At 44.1% G+C, this 13,742-nt stretch overlaps 1 protein-coding gene across 1 annotated transcript in view; it reads left to right on the plus strand.

The window, feature by feature from the left end:
- The window catches only part of ofcc1 (orofacial cleft 1 candidate 1), a 333,910-nt gene that overhangs the window by 80,444 nt on the left and 239,724 nt on the right, over positions 1 to 13,742 (plus strand). Inside the window, exon 9 of the mRNA XM_041190069.1 lies at positions 8,492 to 8,568. Within this exon, the coding sequence (XP_041046003.1) occupies positions 8,492 to 8,568 (77 nt within the window). The remainder of the gene's footprint in view (positions 1 to 8,491; positions 8,569 to 13,742) is intronic.

The raw sequence follows: 13,742 nt of genomic DNA on the forward strand, positions 1-13,742 counted from the left end.
TCCTTCAAGGAATGAATGTGGAACATTCCTTGTTCCAGTCCTACTCCGGCCCCCTTCCACAACTCTTTCTCCGGTACATCGATGATTACTTTGGTGCTGCTTCATGCTCTCGTCGGGACTTGGAAAAATGTATTAATTTTGCTTCCAATCTCCACCCCTCCATAATTTTCACATGGTCCATCTCTGACACTTCCCTTCCCTTCCTTGACCTCTCTGTCTCAATCTCTGGTGATAGACTGTCCACCAATATCCATTTCAAGCCTACCGACTCCCACAGCTACTTTGATTACAGCTCCTCACACCCCGCTTCCTGTAAGGACTCCATCCCATTCTCTCAGTTCCTTCACCTTCGTCACATCTATTCTGATGATGCTACCTTCAAAAACAGTTCCTCTGACATATCCTCCTTTTTCCTTAACCGAGGTTTTCCACCCACGGTCATTGACAGGGCCCTCAACCGTGTCCGGCCCATCTCCTGCGCATCCGCCCTCACGCCTTCTCCTACCTCCCAGAAACATGATAGGGTCCCCCTTGTCCTCACTTATCACCCCACCAGCCTCCACATTCAAAGTACCATCCTCCGCCATTTCTGCCAACTCCAGCATGATGCCATCACCAAACACATCTTCCCTTCACCCCCCCCCGGTCAGCATTCCGTAGGGATCGTTCCCTCCGGGACACCCTGGTCCACTCCTCCATCACCCCCTACTCCTCAACCCCCACCTATGGCACCTCCCCATGCCCACGCAAAAGATGTAACACCTGCCCCTTCACTTCCTCTCTCCTCACCGTCCAAGGGCCCAAACACTCCTTTCAAGTGAAGCAGCATTTTACTTGCATTTCCCCCAACTTAGTCTACTGTATTCATTGCTCCCAATGCGGTTTCCTCTACATTGGAGAGACCAAACGTAAACTGGGTGACCGCTTTGCAGAACACCTGCGGTCTGTCTGCAAGAATGACCCAAACCTCCCTGTCGCTTGCCATTTTAACACTCCACCCTGCTCTCTTGCTCACATGTCTGTCCTTGGCCTGCTGCATTGTTCCAGTGAAGCCCAACGCAAACTGGAGGAACAGCACCTCATCTTCCGACTAGGCACTTTACAGCCTTCCGGACTGAATATTGAATTCAACAACTTTAGATCTTGAACTCCCTCCTCCATCCCCACCCCCTTTCTGTTTCTTCCCCCTTCCTTTTGTTTTTTTCCAATAATTTATATAGATTTTTCTTTTCCCACCTATTTCCATTTTTTAAAATCTTTTATGCCCCCCCCACCCCCACTACAGCTATACCTTGAGTGCCCTACGATCCATTCTTAATTAGCACATTTGTTTAGATAATATCACCAACTTCAACACCTCTATGTTCTTTTGTTCTTTTGTCTGTGACATCTTTTGATGATCTGCTCCTATCACTGCTTGTTTGTCCCTACAACAACCCCCCCATCCACTTCTCTCCCCCCCCCCCCTCCCCCACCTTAAACCAGCTTATATTTCACCCCTCTCCTTGGATTCACCTAGTTCTGTTGAAAGGTCATGAGGACTCGAAGCGTCAGCTCTTTTCTTGTCCGCCGATGCTGCCAGACCTGCTGAGTTTTTCCAGGTAATTCTGCTTTTGTTTTGGATTTCCAGCATCCGCAGTTTTTTGTTTTTATCTCAACACCTATGTGTTCTTTTGTTCTTTTGTCTGTGACATCTTTTGATGATCTGCTCCTATCACCGCTTGCTTGTCCCTACAACCACACCCCACCCCCTCCACTTCTCTCCCAACCAACCACCCCCCACCGCCCCCCCCAACCTTAAACCAGCTTATATTTCCCTCTCCTTGTAAAGAAAAATCAGTTCTGTTGAAGGGTCATGAGGACTCGAAACATCAACTCTTTTCTTCTCCGCCGATGCTGCCAGACCTGCTGAGTTTTTTAAAGGCTAATTTTATTAAGATGAGATACAATTTGGCCCAAGTGGATTGGGAGCAGCTACTTGCAGATAAAACTGTATCAGAGCAGTGGGAGGCATTCAGGGAGGAAATAGCGAGAATACAGGGCAAATATGCTCCCATAAAGACAAAGGAAGAGAACCAAGTCTGGAGAACCCTGGATATCAAAGGACATAAAGGTTAGGATTAAGAAAAAAAGAGAAGCTTATGGCAGATACTGAGGGCTCAGTGCGGCAGAGTCCTTAGAGGACTGTAAGAAGTGCAGGGGGGAAAGGAAATTAGGAAAGCAATGAGGGTGCATGAGAAAGCATTGGTGGGTAGAATAAAGGATTTTTTTAAATATATAAAGAGCAAGAAAATAAATAGGCAAAGATTAGGGCCAATTAGGGACCATAGAGGTAATCTGTGTGTGGACCCGGAAGATGTGGGTACAGTCCTCAATGAATACTTTGCGTTGGTCTTCTCAATGGAAAAGGACGACACAGCTATAGACATCAGGGTGGAGGACTGTGAAATATTAGAGGAAATTAACATAGACAGAAAGGAGGTACCAGTGGGTTTAGCTGCCTTAAAATTGGTAAATCCGCAGGCCCGGATGTATCCCAGGCTGTTGAGGGAGGCAAGGGTAGGGATATCAGGGGCCCTGGCAGTAATTTTCAAATACTCTCTGGCCACAGGTGAGGTGCCAGAGGAGTGGAGGATTGCCAACATTGTCCCATTATTAAAAAAGGGAGGAAGGGATAGACCAGGAAATTACAGGCCAGTCAGTCTAACCTCGATGGTGGGGAAGTTACTAGAAAGAATTCTGAGGGACAGAATATATCTGCACTTGGAGAGACACAGATTAATTAGGGATAGTCAGCACGGATTTGTTAAGGGAAGGTTGTGTTTGACAAATTTGATCGAATATTTTGAGGGGGTAACCAGGAGTGTTGATGAGGGTAATGCTTTTGATGTGGTCTACATGGACTTTAGCAAGGCTTATGATAAGGTCCCTCATGGCAGACTGGTCAAGAAAGTAAGAGCCCATGGGATCCAAGGCAAAGTGGCACATTGCATCCAAAATTGGCTGAGAGGCAGGGAGCAGACGGTGATGGTAAGGGGATGCCTCTGTGACTGGAAGTCTGTTTCTAGTGGGGTTCCACAGGGCTCGGTGCTGGGGCCCTTGCTGTCTGTGGTGTACATAAATGATTTGGACTTAAATGTAGGGGGTATGATTAAGGAGTTCACGAATGACATGAAAAGTGGTGAGGTGGTAAATATTGAGAAGGATATTTGCAAACTGCAGGAGGATATCAATGGGCTGGTCAAGTGGGCAGAGCAGGGGCAAATGGAATTCAGCCCGAAAAGTGTGAGGTAATGCACTTGGAGAGGACTAACAAGGCAAGGGTATACACTATGAATGGTAGGATCCTGGAATGCATGAAGATCAGTGGGACCTTGGTGTGCATATCCACAGATCCCTGAAGCTAGCAGGGCAGGTAGATAAGGTGGTTAAGAGGGCATATGGGATACTTGCCTTTATTAGCCAAGGTGTAGAATACAAGAGCAGGGAGGTTATGCTGGAACTGTATTAAACACCGGTTAGGCCACAACTGGAGTACTGCCTGCAGTTCTGGTCACCACATTATAGGAAGGATGTGATTGCACTGGAGAGGGTGCAGAGGAGATTTACCAGGATACTGCTTGGGCTGGAGGGTCTGAGCTATGAGGAAAGATTGGATAGGCTGGGGTTGTTTTCCTTGGAACAGTGAAGGTTGAGAGGGGATCTAATAGAGGTGTATAGGATTATGAGGGGTAGATAGGGTGGATAGGAAGGCACTTTTTCCATTAATAGAGGGGTCAATAACCCGGGGGCATAGATTTAAGGTAAGAGGTAGAAGGCTAAGAGGGGAGTTGAGGAGAATTTCTTTCACCCAGAGGGTGGTGGGAGTCTGGAACTCACTGCCTGAAAGGGTGATTGAGTCAGAAACTCTCATAACATTTAAGAAGTATTATGATATTCACTTGCTTTGCCATAGCCTCCAGGGCTATGGGCCAAGCACTGGAAAATGGGATTAGTGTAGTCAGATCTTTGTTGACTGGGCCAAATGGCCTCCTTCTGTGCTGTAGACGTCTATGAGTTGATAAGTATTTTTTTGAGGTGTTAACATTATTGTAATGTACATAGCTGTCAATTTGCACACAGCAAGCACTCTCAAACTGTAGTGTGATAACGACCAGATAATCTCTGACGTTGATTGGGGGATAAATATTGACCAAGACACCGGGGAGAACTCACCCTTCTGTTCTTCACAATAGTAGCTATGGGATCAGTTATGGCCACTTGAGAAAGCAGATGGGCCCTCGGTTTCAACTGAAAGACTGACAGTGCAGCCCTCCCTCGGTGTTGCACTGGATTGTCAGCCTAGATTTTTGTGTTCATGTCTCTGGAGTGAAACTTTAATTAGGGAAATGTTTTTTTTTTCCCCGTAAGTGTGCTGGGATGCACTTTACTTAAATAATTAGCGATTGCATGGTAATCTTTAATTAGTCACTGCAACGCTCCTTAGCAAGGCAAAACACGCGTCTCACATTTTGCAGAATACAGAAATGAACTTTAAAATATAAAACTTACCTACACTACAATGTTCCATGGGAATCATGGAAATGTTGGCACTGAAGGAGATTGGTTGACCTGCCTGTGCCAGTGCCTGCTCACACTAAAACATGTCTCCTCTAATCCGTTTCCTCTCCCTTCCTCCGCACTCCTTTAATGTGACTCCTCTTCCTGTTTATCTAATTCTCCCTTAAATGCCATGATTGACTCAGCCTGAATAGTTACTTTGTAGTAATATATTCTGCATTTTAATAATCCTTTGTGAGAGCAAAATTTCTTCAAACCTCCTCCTTCATGCTTTTTAGCACCAATCCTAAATTTAGTCTCTCTGTTACCAATTCGCTGACTAGTGAGAGTAATCCTCCACTGCTTAACCTCTCAAAAACCTTTCAAAATTTTGAGGTAATTGCAGCACAAACTTTGGGGGGGTGGGGGGGGAAGCATTCAAAATAAATACTGCATAAGCTAGTCTTTGCTTTGTGAGAATCCATGCTTAAAAATTCATTTGGAGGACTGTTTAAGGGTAAACTCAGTGATCATGGGTTCACAGTGGGGAACATGTTTAAAGGAAGTGTGATTGGGACAATGAGCATTACCGTGTTAGTGACCTCCGACCTCTTTGAATGTGGCTGTGCTGGAAGTACAGACTCAATGAAATGTAATTCTGAGTCTTTTTCCCCGTGTACATGAAATCATTAAAAATGCATAAATCGCACTTGTGCAACTTGTTTTACATAACTTAACACTGGAACATAGGTACAGAAGTAGGCCATTCAGTCCCTCCAGCCTACTCCACCATTCAACTAAATCATGGCAAACCTGTATTTTAAATCCATCCATTAGCCATGGGTAGATTTAAATAGCCTTAAAAGTGAATGATTCTCTACTGTTAAAAAAAAAGTACAATTTCTGTTAAGGAAGGTTAGTGTTGTCACTGTATTTATTGCATGACAGGAAAAATGACTAAGAATTCATTGCTAGTCAACACGCGTAATAAGTGTTTTATTCTGTTGAAGCTGCCTGATGTAATAAGCAAGCGTTCGGACAAATTATGTTAAATTACCAGCATTGTAGCTACTTTATTAATACCGTTGTGCTTTAGTGATGTGTGTTATTTGCTGAAAGCAGCTTAAATATAAAGCATTTCTTTAGACTGTACAGATTTGTAGTTACATTAAAATGTCACAATAAAGTATCTTTACTGATTTTCTCATTACATTTCTCCTGTGCTTTACTGTATGTGGGTGGTATTGATTTGCTTTTTTAAGTATAGATAGGAATGTGCACATGTTTCCATTTTTAAGAATTAGTCTATATTGTGTATGTATTTTGCCATTTTTGTTCTATTGTTTTGTTTATTCTGTATGGAAACTTAATTGAAAATTTAAATAATTTCAGGATATGTCATAAGAACATAAGAAATAGGAGCAGGAGTAGGCCATTCGGCCCCTCAAGCCTGCCCTGCCATTCAATATGATCATGGCTAATCTGTCATACTGTATGGCATTATATTTCTCCATTAAGATATGAGTAAATTTGGTGCACGCTTTGCATTCACATTAACCTTAGTTTTTGTGTCACAGTATGTGCATTTTATGCTTTATATCAACATTTTAGCCAGCTCTGCGATTTCACAGACTGGCACCTGCCTCTGTCCTCCAGCACAGCCCCAACTGGTGTGCGAGAGATCAGACGCAGTGTACATAATTGGCACGAAGGCCAGTGGCGCCCACACTATATTGAATCTCCACTTTCCGCAAACTGTCAGGGAAAAATCTGGCCTCAGGTTGTCCATGTAGGAAGGCTGGGTATTGGGGTTCCTCCCCCGAGAAATCTTCCAATTTTGCCAAACCACATGAAGGACATATCCGGCCAGGTGACTAAAAGGTTGATCATAGAGGCCAATTTTAAGGAACATCTTAAAGGAGGAGAGAGAGAGAGAGAGAGAGGTAAAGGGAGACAGAAAGGTTTAGGGAGGGAATTTCAAATCTTAGGGCCCAGGCAGATAGAACCAGGAAAATTAGGGATGTGCAAGAGGCCAGAATGAGAGGAACAGCATGATCTGGGAGGGTTGTGGGGCTGGATGAGGTAACATAGATAGGGAGGGGTGAGGCCATGTAGGGATTTGTACAGAAGGATGAGAATTTTAAAAACGAAGGTGTACTACAAGCATATTACCAATCTTCTTCATATCTTCAGGAGTTCAGGCCACTTTCCTGGCTGAGGCGGGTTAGGGATGAACAGGCATCCATGGGAAGGAGATATGAAATGAGGAGTTTCGGAAAATGGGGCCTCAGGGGTGATGAAGTGATAGAATGGCAGCTGATGGGAGAGGAGATGATACAACATGAGGATGGAGAAGACAAGATGTGAGTTTGGGGAGGGAGGAGTGAGAGATGGATGAGTCACATAGGAGGGAAGCAAAGGGTCTGGGAGAACATATTTTGAGCAACAGGACTAAAGGAAACTGTTAAGGGATGCAAGATAAACAAAGGGTGGGAATGCAGTGCAGGAATTCACCAAGCTTCCTTAGACAGCACCTTCCTAACCCACAACCACTATCATCTGGAAAGACAAGGGCAGCAGACATATGGGAACACCGCCACCTAGAAGTTTCCCTCCAGGTCACTCACCATGGAAATAAATCGCCGTTCCTTCACTGTCGCTGGGTCAAAATCCTGAAACTCCTTCCCTAACAGCACTGTGGGTGTACCCACACCACATGGACTGCCGTGGTTCAAGAAGGCAGCTCACCACTAACTTCTCAAGGGCAACTAGGGATGGGCAATAAACACTGGCCCAGCCAGCGAAGCCCACATTCCATGAATGACTAAAATAAAACATAGAAAGGGTTGGGGTGGATGCTGTGGGAAGGGGGAAAAAATAAAGAATGTAGTGACATCAGAACCAAGAGAGAAAGATGAAGCAATGGAGGATGTGAAGGGAGCCACTGAGGCTTCAAGCCAGAATTGTACCCTATACCTGTCACCATAAACACACAACCTGCAGCCCTTCACAACTATCCTCTCTGGCATATAATCCACCAACCCCTCCCTAAAGAGAATTAGACAAGCAAGGAGAAGGAAGCAACAGAGTACAGTGAGAGAAGCAAAGCAATAACTGAAATTCGAGGAGACACAGGGAGGGCACAGGAACATGAGCACAATGGAGATATGTCAGAGGGTCCTGTTCTGCATAGCTCAGTATACCCTCATATGATATGTGTGCCCTTGAGGTTATGAAGAGTCAATGCGGCAATCCAAAGTAGGTACACAATCCTATTAAATGTCTATTATTCTAGACCCTAATAACTGATTCAGTTTACAGGTGTATAGGGCAGAAGTTCCGTAGCATTACAGGGAGTCTGGTGGGATGGGTCTTCTATCCACTGTTATGACCTGACAGTGACCATGTCAAGATGTCAAGGGTGGGGCCAATTAAATATTTGGTGAGTGGCACTTAAGCCTATCGTGACCCAATAGAGGTGTTTGTCTCATGGAGAAGGAGGAGATTGGGGCAGTGAGGAGTGGGGCTCCTGTGCCAGGCTCAAGAAAAAGATCATTAAAACTGATTTTATTCTTCTTCCACATCTCCCGAAAGCGATTACTGTACTCTTCTTTATGAGGGCCAGAGTGGGAATGCACACCCTTTCTGAACCAATGTAGTTCTTGCTGGGCCTATCAGGGGCACATTGGGTGGACCTCCCACTGGGCGCTGGAGATGACACAGGTTGGCACGGGAATAAGAGGTGCCCAGGGCATGGGGACACAGTTTTCTGGCAAGTCATCAATGGGGTGAAATCCTACTGGATCCCAACCTCTTCCCTAAGTTACATACTCTCCACTCTTCTCCCTGAAATTATGGCTGGATTCCATATTTTGGCCATGTGGAATTTCCATCCCTGTATATTTCGGGCAACGGTTTCTTTTTTGTTTCAGGTAGTTTCTGTTTTCTTTAGGGAACAAAATCTCGGGAGGAGATCAACCCGGAACAGTCAGAGAATTTACAGGAGAGCCTTCATGCGGCCTTCCAGATGTAAGTCTTTTTGCATTGTTAGAGAATGCATTTCTGGTGATCGACGTTAAAGACAAGATAACTAGGAATGTACAGTGACCTCATTAATGTTGCACAGAATTTGTTTATTTCTGAAGCTCTGACATTTGAAAATGTGAAAGGCTTCAAAATAGAAATGTTGTTAGCTGCTGAATAATTGCACCTGCCCTGACTGTCTGCATTATTGTTCCTGTTAATTTATTTTTCTGGCGCTAATTATTTTAATAAAGACTCTAGAAACAATCAATTAAAACAATAATGTCGTGCAGCTTTCAGGAATACCGTGCTACTTTTGTGAACCTCATGCTAATTACATCAACATTTTAGATACGAACAAATTAAAACAAGATGCTGAATTATCAATTTGGTTTCCAGAGCTTCCATACAAAACACATGCAATTCTGGCAACAAAAAATAGTTGCCAAATCTGGGCACATCTGCACTTCTACTGTCATAGCTGAGATTTCAACTCAGGGTGGCTGAGACATCTTTTGTAGACTTGATGGCATGAGGCCAGGCTGATATTAACTGCTGGGACTTATGGTTTATATAGCACCTCTCACGACTACTAGATCCCCCCAAACGCTTTACAGCCAATGGCGTGGCTTTTGAAGCGAAGCCGCTGTTGTGATTTATAAAATTTGGCAGACATTATGCACACAGCAAGCTCCCATAAACAGCAATGTGATAATGACCAGATGACCTGTTTTTACGAAGCTGATTGAGGGACAAACATTGGCCAATACACCAGTGATAACTCCCCTGCTGTTCTTCAAACTAGTGTTATGGGATTACTTATACCCACCTTAGAGGGCGTAAAAGGTGCTATATGAAAACAAGAAAAAGAAGAAGAGAGAAAGAGGACAGCTGTGGTGCAGCACATTGTGAACATGCCTTTGGAAAATTGCAGACATGGTACCTATGATTCTCCATCAATTGTAACCAATAGACAGAAGTTCTAGACCACAGTGCTTATGAGTTTCCAATATGCACTCATAACAGGCGAGGTACCTCCCGTGTGCTTAAACTTGGAAAATCAATCTTAAAATATCTGAATATTAAGCGAGTTTGGATGTGGAACCGGAATATTTCTATGCTGATAAGCCAGAGCTGACATGGCATCACTGCAGCATTGATCCATTTGAGTGTGTCTCAATAAAGGTAGAACAATGAATTGGTATAATTTTAAAAGGGGGTGCAAAAGCAGAGAGGTCAAGTGGGTGTGTATACACAGATCTTAGAAAGTGGCAGGGCAAGTTGAAAAGGCAATTTAAAAAAAGTGGGATCCTGGACTTTATAACTAGTTGAAATGAAAAAATGCCTTTCTTCCTTACCAATTTGGACCCTTCCTTTTCTCCTGATTGTGGTAACTCCTTGTTGTACGTTTTCACAGACACTGGTCCACCTCCCATACCTTCCAACGTGGCCACTTTTCATGTGTAAGTCTTGGCAATGACTACCAGCAGACACCTTAACCCCAGATGCATCGCAACTGAGCATCCAACATCACTTCCGGCAAGGGTGACAGGACAGCAATCAGGAGTAGAAACCCTGGCTAAGTTTCACTTCTCTAAACCAAGGCCTTTGAGGACAATTGTGGAATCCTTACCCCTGCCAATGTGGAGGCCAAGTAACTCAGTACAGGCCCATAATGAACCCTGGACCTTCTTAGTTGTGTATGTGTCAACTGCTCACTACAGAAGTTAAATGAGCCAATAGGGGTGATTCCAGAAGCAATAGAAGGAAAAGAAAGAACTTGCTTGAAAGAACTTGGGTGGATGTGGGTGAGGAAAGGATGTTTCCTCTTTTGGGAGAATCAGTGGGTTGCTGTTTAAAAATAAGGGGCTGCCCATTTAAGATAGACATGATGCATGTCCGTATTTCATAGAATCATAAAATCATAGGGCAGAATTTTCGGGAGCTGGCGTGGGCAGGCACGGAGCCAATCGCTGCCCGCAATCGGCTGCGCACCTCCATTTTATGTGGGCGGGTCAATTAAGGCCCACCCTGCGTGACACGTGCCCGGCAGTGCTCAGCGCTCCCTTTGCGGGCGGGGGAAGGAGGGAGAGTCCGGGGCCTGCGCTCTTTCACGCGCAGCAATCTCCCTGAGGCATGGAACTGCTCATGGAGATTAAGTTCAGAATGAAAACTTTTAATAAAGACAGATAAAAATTATTTAGACATGTCCCCTCGTGTGACAGTGTCACATGAGCTGGGACATGTTTATGAGTTGTGAAACAGATATTTATTTATTTGATGAAACCTTCAGGAAACCTCATCCCGCTTGAGATGAGGTTTCCTGAAAAATGCGAAGGCCGCTTCAGCTCTTCGCCTGCCCAGCAACCCTAATGTTGGACAGGTAGCATTGATAATTACTTCAATTGGTTTATTAATGGCCTTAAGAGGCCTTTGATAGTTTGGCGGGCATGCAGCCACCCCTGCATGGCGATGTGAAAATTCTCCCTACAGAAAGGTGACAACACAGGAGGCCATTCAGCCTGTTGTGTTCATGCCGGCTCTGTGCAAGAGTTATTCAGCCAATCCCATTCCCCTGCCTTTTCCCTGTAGCCCTCCAAACTTTTTCTTTTCAGATGACAATCCGATTCCCCTTTGAAAGTCACGATTGAATTTGCATCCACCCCACTCTCCGGTGGTGCATTTGAGATTCTAACAGTTCACTGCCTATAAAGGGTTTGCCTCATTTTGCCATAAGCACCATACACAGCCTTGGGATAGCTCAAAGTTCAAAATTTATATAAGGCAAACTTTGAAGGGATGAGAAAAGAATTGACAGCAGCAAACTGCACTTAGCTGCTGAAGGGAAATATGACAGACCCACAGTGGGAAGTATTCTGAGAACTAATTGGTACAATACTATACCAGTACCTGTTGCTAAAAGACAAAAGGCTCTACTTGTGTGGTTGAGCAAACATGGTTAACAAATGAGTTAAGGGATAGAATCAAACTCATGGAAAAGGCTGACACAAGTGCGAGGAATAGTTTTTTAATATATTTATTCTTTCACAGGATGTGGGCATCGCAGTCAAGGCCAGCATTTGTCCTTGAACTGAGTGGCTTGCTAGGCCATTTCAGGGGGCAGTTAAAAGTTGACCACATTGCTGTGGGTCTGGAGTCAATATAGGCCAGACCAGGTAAGGGTGGCAGATTCCCTTCCCTAAGGGACATTAGTGAACCAGATGAGTTTCTACAACAATCGATGATAGTTTCATGGTCACCATTACTGAGACTAGCTTTCAATTCCAGATTTTATTACTTGAATGTAGAAAGTTGTAGTTCCAGGTCCCCTCCAGGACTTGAGCACAAATGTCAAAGCTGACACTCCAATGCAGTACTGAAGGAGTGCTGCACTGTTGAGAAGTGCTGTATTTTAGAAAATCGCAAACACACTGATCTAGAGTTTCTTTCTATTGGTTACAATTGATGGAGAATCATAGGTACCATGTCTGCAATAATCCAAAGCATGTTCACAATGTACTCCACCATAGCTCTCCTCTTTCTCTCTTCTTCTTGTTCTTCATTCCGTGCTGGTATACAGTTCCATCTCTGTGCCCAGACAATGGACCCATTGTTGATTCTCACTCTGAATTCCTTCCCATGAGGCCAAGGACCTGATCTCCACTCAACACCTCAGGCGATTCAGGGGCAAAGAAAGACTTTCATTCATATAGCACCTTTCATGACCTCAGGACATCTAAAAGCACTTTATAGCTAATGAGGTACATTTTGAAGTGTAGTCACTATTGTAGGAGGCACAGCAACCAATTTGGATTTTCAGTTTTTAGTCCTATCCTATTACTAAAATCTGTAAGAAAACTATCAGATGAATCACAATGTTTATTTACACTAAGTATAAATTAAGTCCTGCCCTGCACTTTCCTTACACAGTTACAACTTCTGGCCTCCTCTTTGGGATGCCGTTTGATCCAATAACCACAGCTGAGTGAATTGGGTAGATGGTGAAATAAGAACAGAAAATGTCGGAAATACCCAGCAGGTCCAGCAAAATCTGTGGAGAGAGAGAAAGAGAGTTAAGGTGTCAAACTGAAATGTGATGCGTATGAATTGAAACATTGTATGGTGAATGAAACTGCCAAATTCACTCCAGCTATCAGAAGTCAGAGGCATCAACAATTGCCTCCACCAAAATGATTGCTACAAATTTAGGAGAGCAACTCAGTTTTGGCATGATTTCACGTTGGCATCAATTTTGAGGCAGTCCACTTCAGAGAGTTCCTGGGTACGTTACCAGCTCTGCCAACATAGCTGCCCTATTCTGCTGGTCAGGTGCCTAAGAAACAAACTTTCAGTTTGGACATGCATGGAGCATTTAATTGATATGTCACCCATACATGTGCATGCATGTGTGAAGCATGCAAAGTAAAAGGAAAGCTTCCACATGTCAAACTCTAACCCCATCCACTGCAAGAGCCACCATATGAAATTCCTTTGTCGGTAAAGTTGAGGGTGCTTGTACAACAAGAGTGCGAACCAGAGGCATTGAAGAGATGTGAAAAGAAAGCTATCAAAAGTCATAAGGAAGGACAATAAAAAGCACAAATGGTCAGTCATGAATGGATAGTTTCTCCTGTCAATATACAGACATTCTGACAGCGCTAGTTTTCCCCACGGCCGTGAACCTCATAAATTCCTTTGTGAGTAATGTTTGAGAATGCACATCGAATGAAGCTTCTTGACTGACTCTTTACAACTACTGCATGACCTTCACCTCCAGGGAGATACATGATGATGGACGTCCCCTACTACTGAGTGAATGGCCAAGTACGCCGCATTTGAAGGAATAAAGGCTGGTATCCAGCACGATAGCTCCAAGTGAAACTCCACAAATGTACTGAAAATAAAACATTTACTGAGAACCAGCATAGCAAGTGAAACAGCTCTGTCCTGCCTGGCCATGCAGATTCAATGACTGAGCTCAGACTGTGATGGGGAATGTGAAAACAAGTCACTAAATATCTATTAGAATGGGCTTCCATGGGAGGTGGTAGAGATAAACTTGAGTTTTTAAAAAATGATCGATCTAGTTCTTGGCATCTTCATCGTTCCTGCACCAATCTCTTATGCTGTGTGTAATACAAGATCCTGAAGGGGCTTGATAGGGTAGATGCTGGGAGATT

This window comes from Carcharodon carcharias, chromosome 6 (genome assembly GCF_017639515.1).
Source record: "Carcharodon carcharias isolate sCarCar2 chromosome 6, sCarCar2.pri, whole genome shotgun sequence".
Lineage (NCBI taxonomy): Eukaryota > Metazoa > Chordata > Chondrichthyes > Lamniformes > Lamnidae > Carcharodon > Carcharodon carcharias.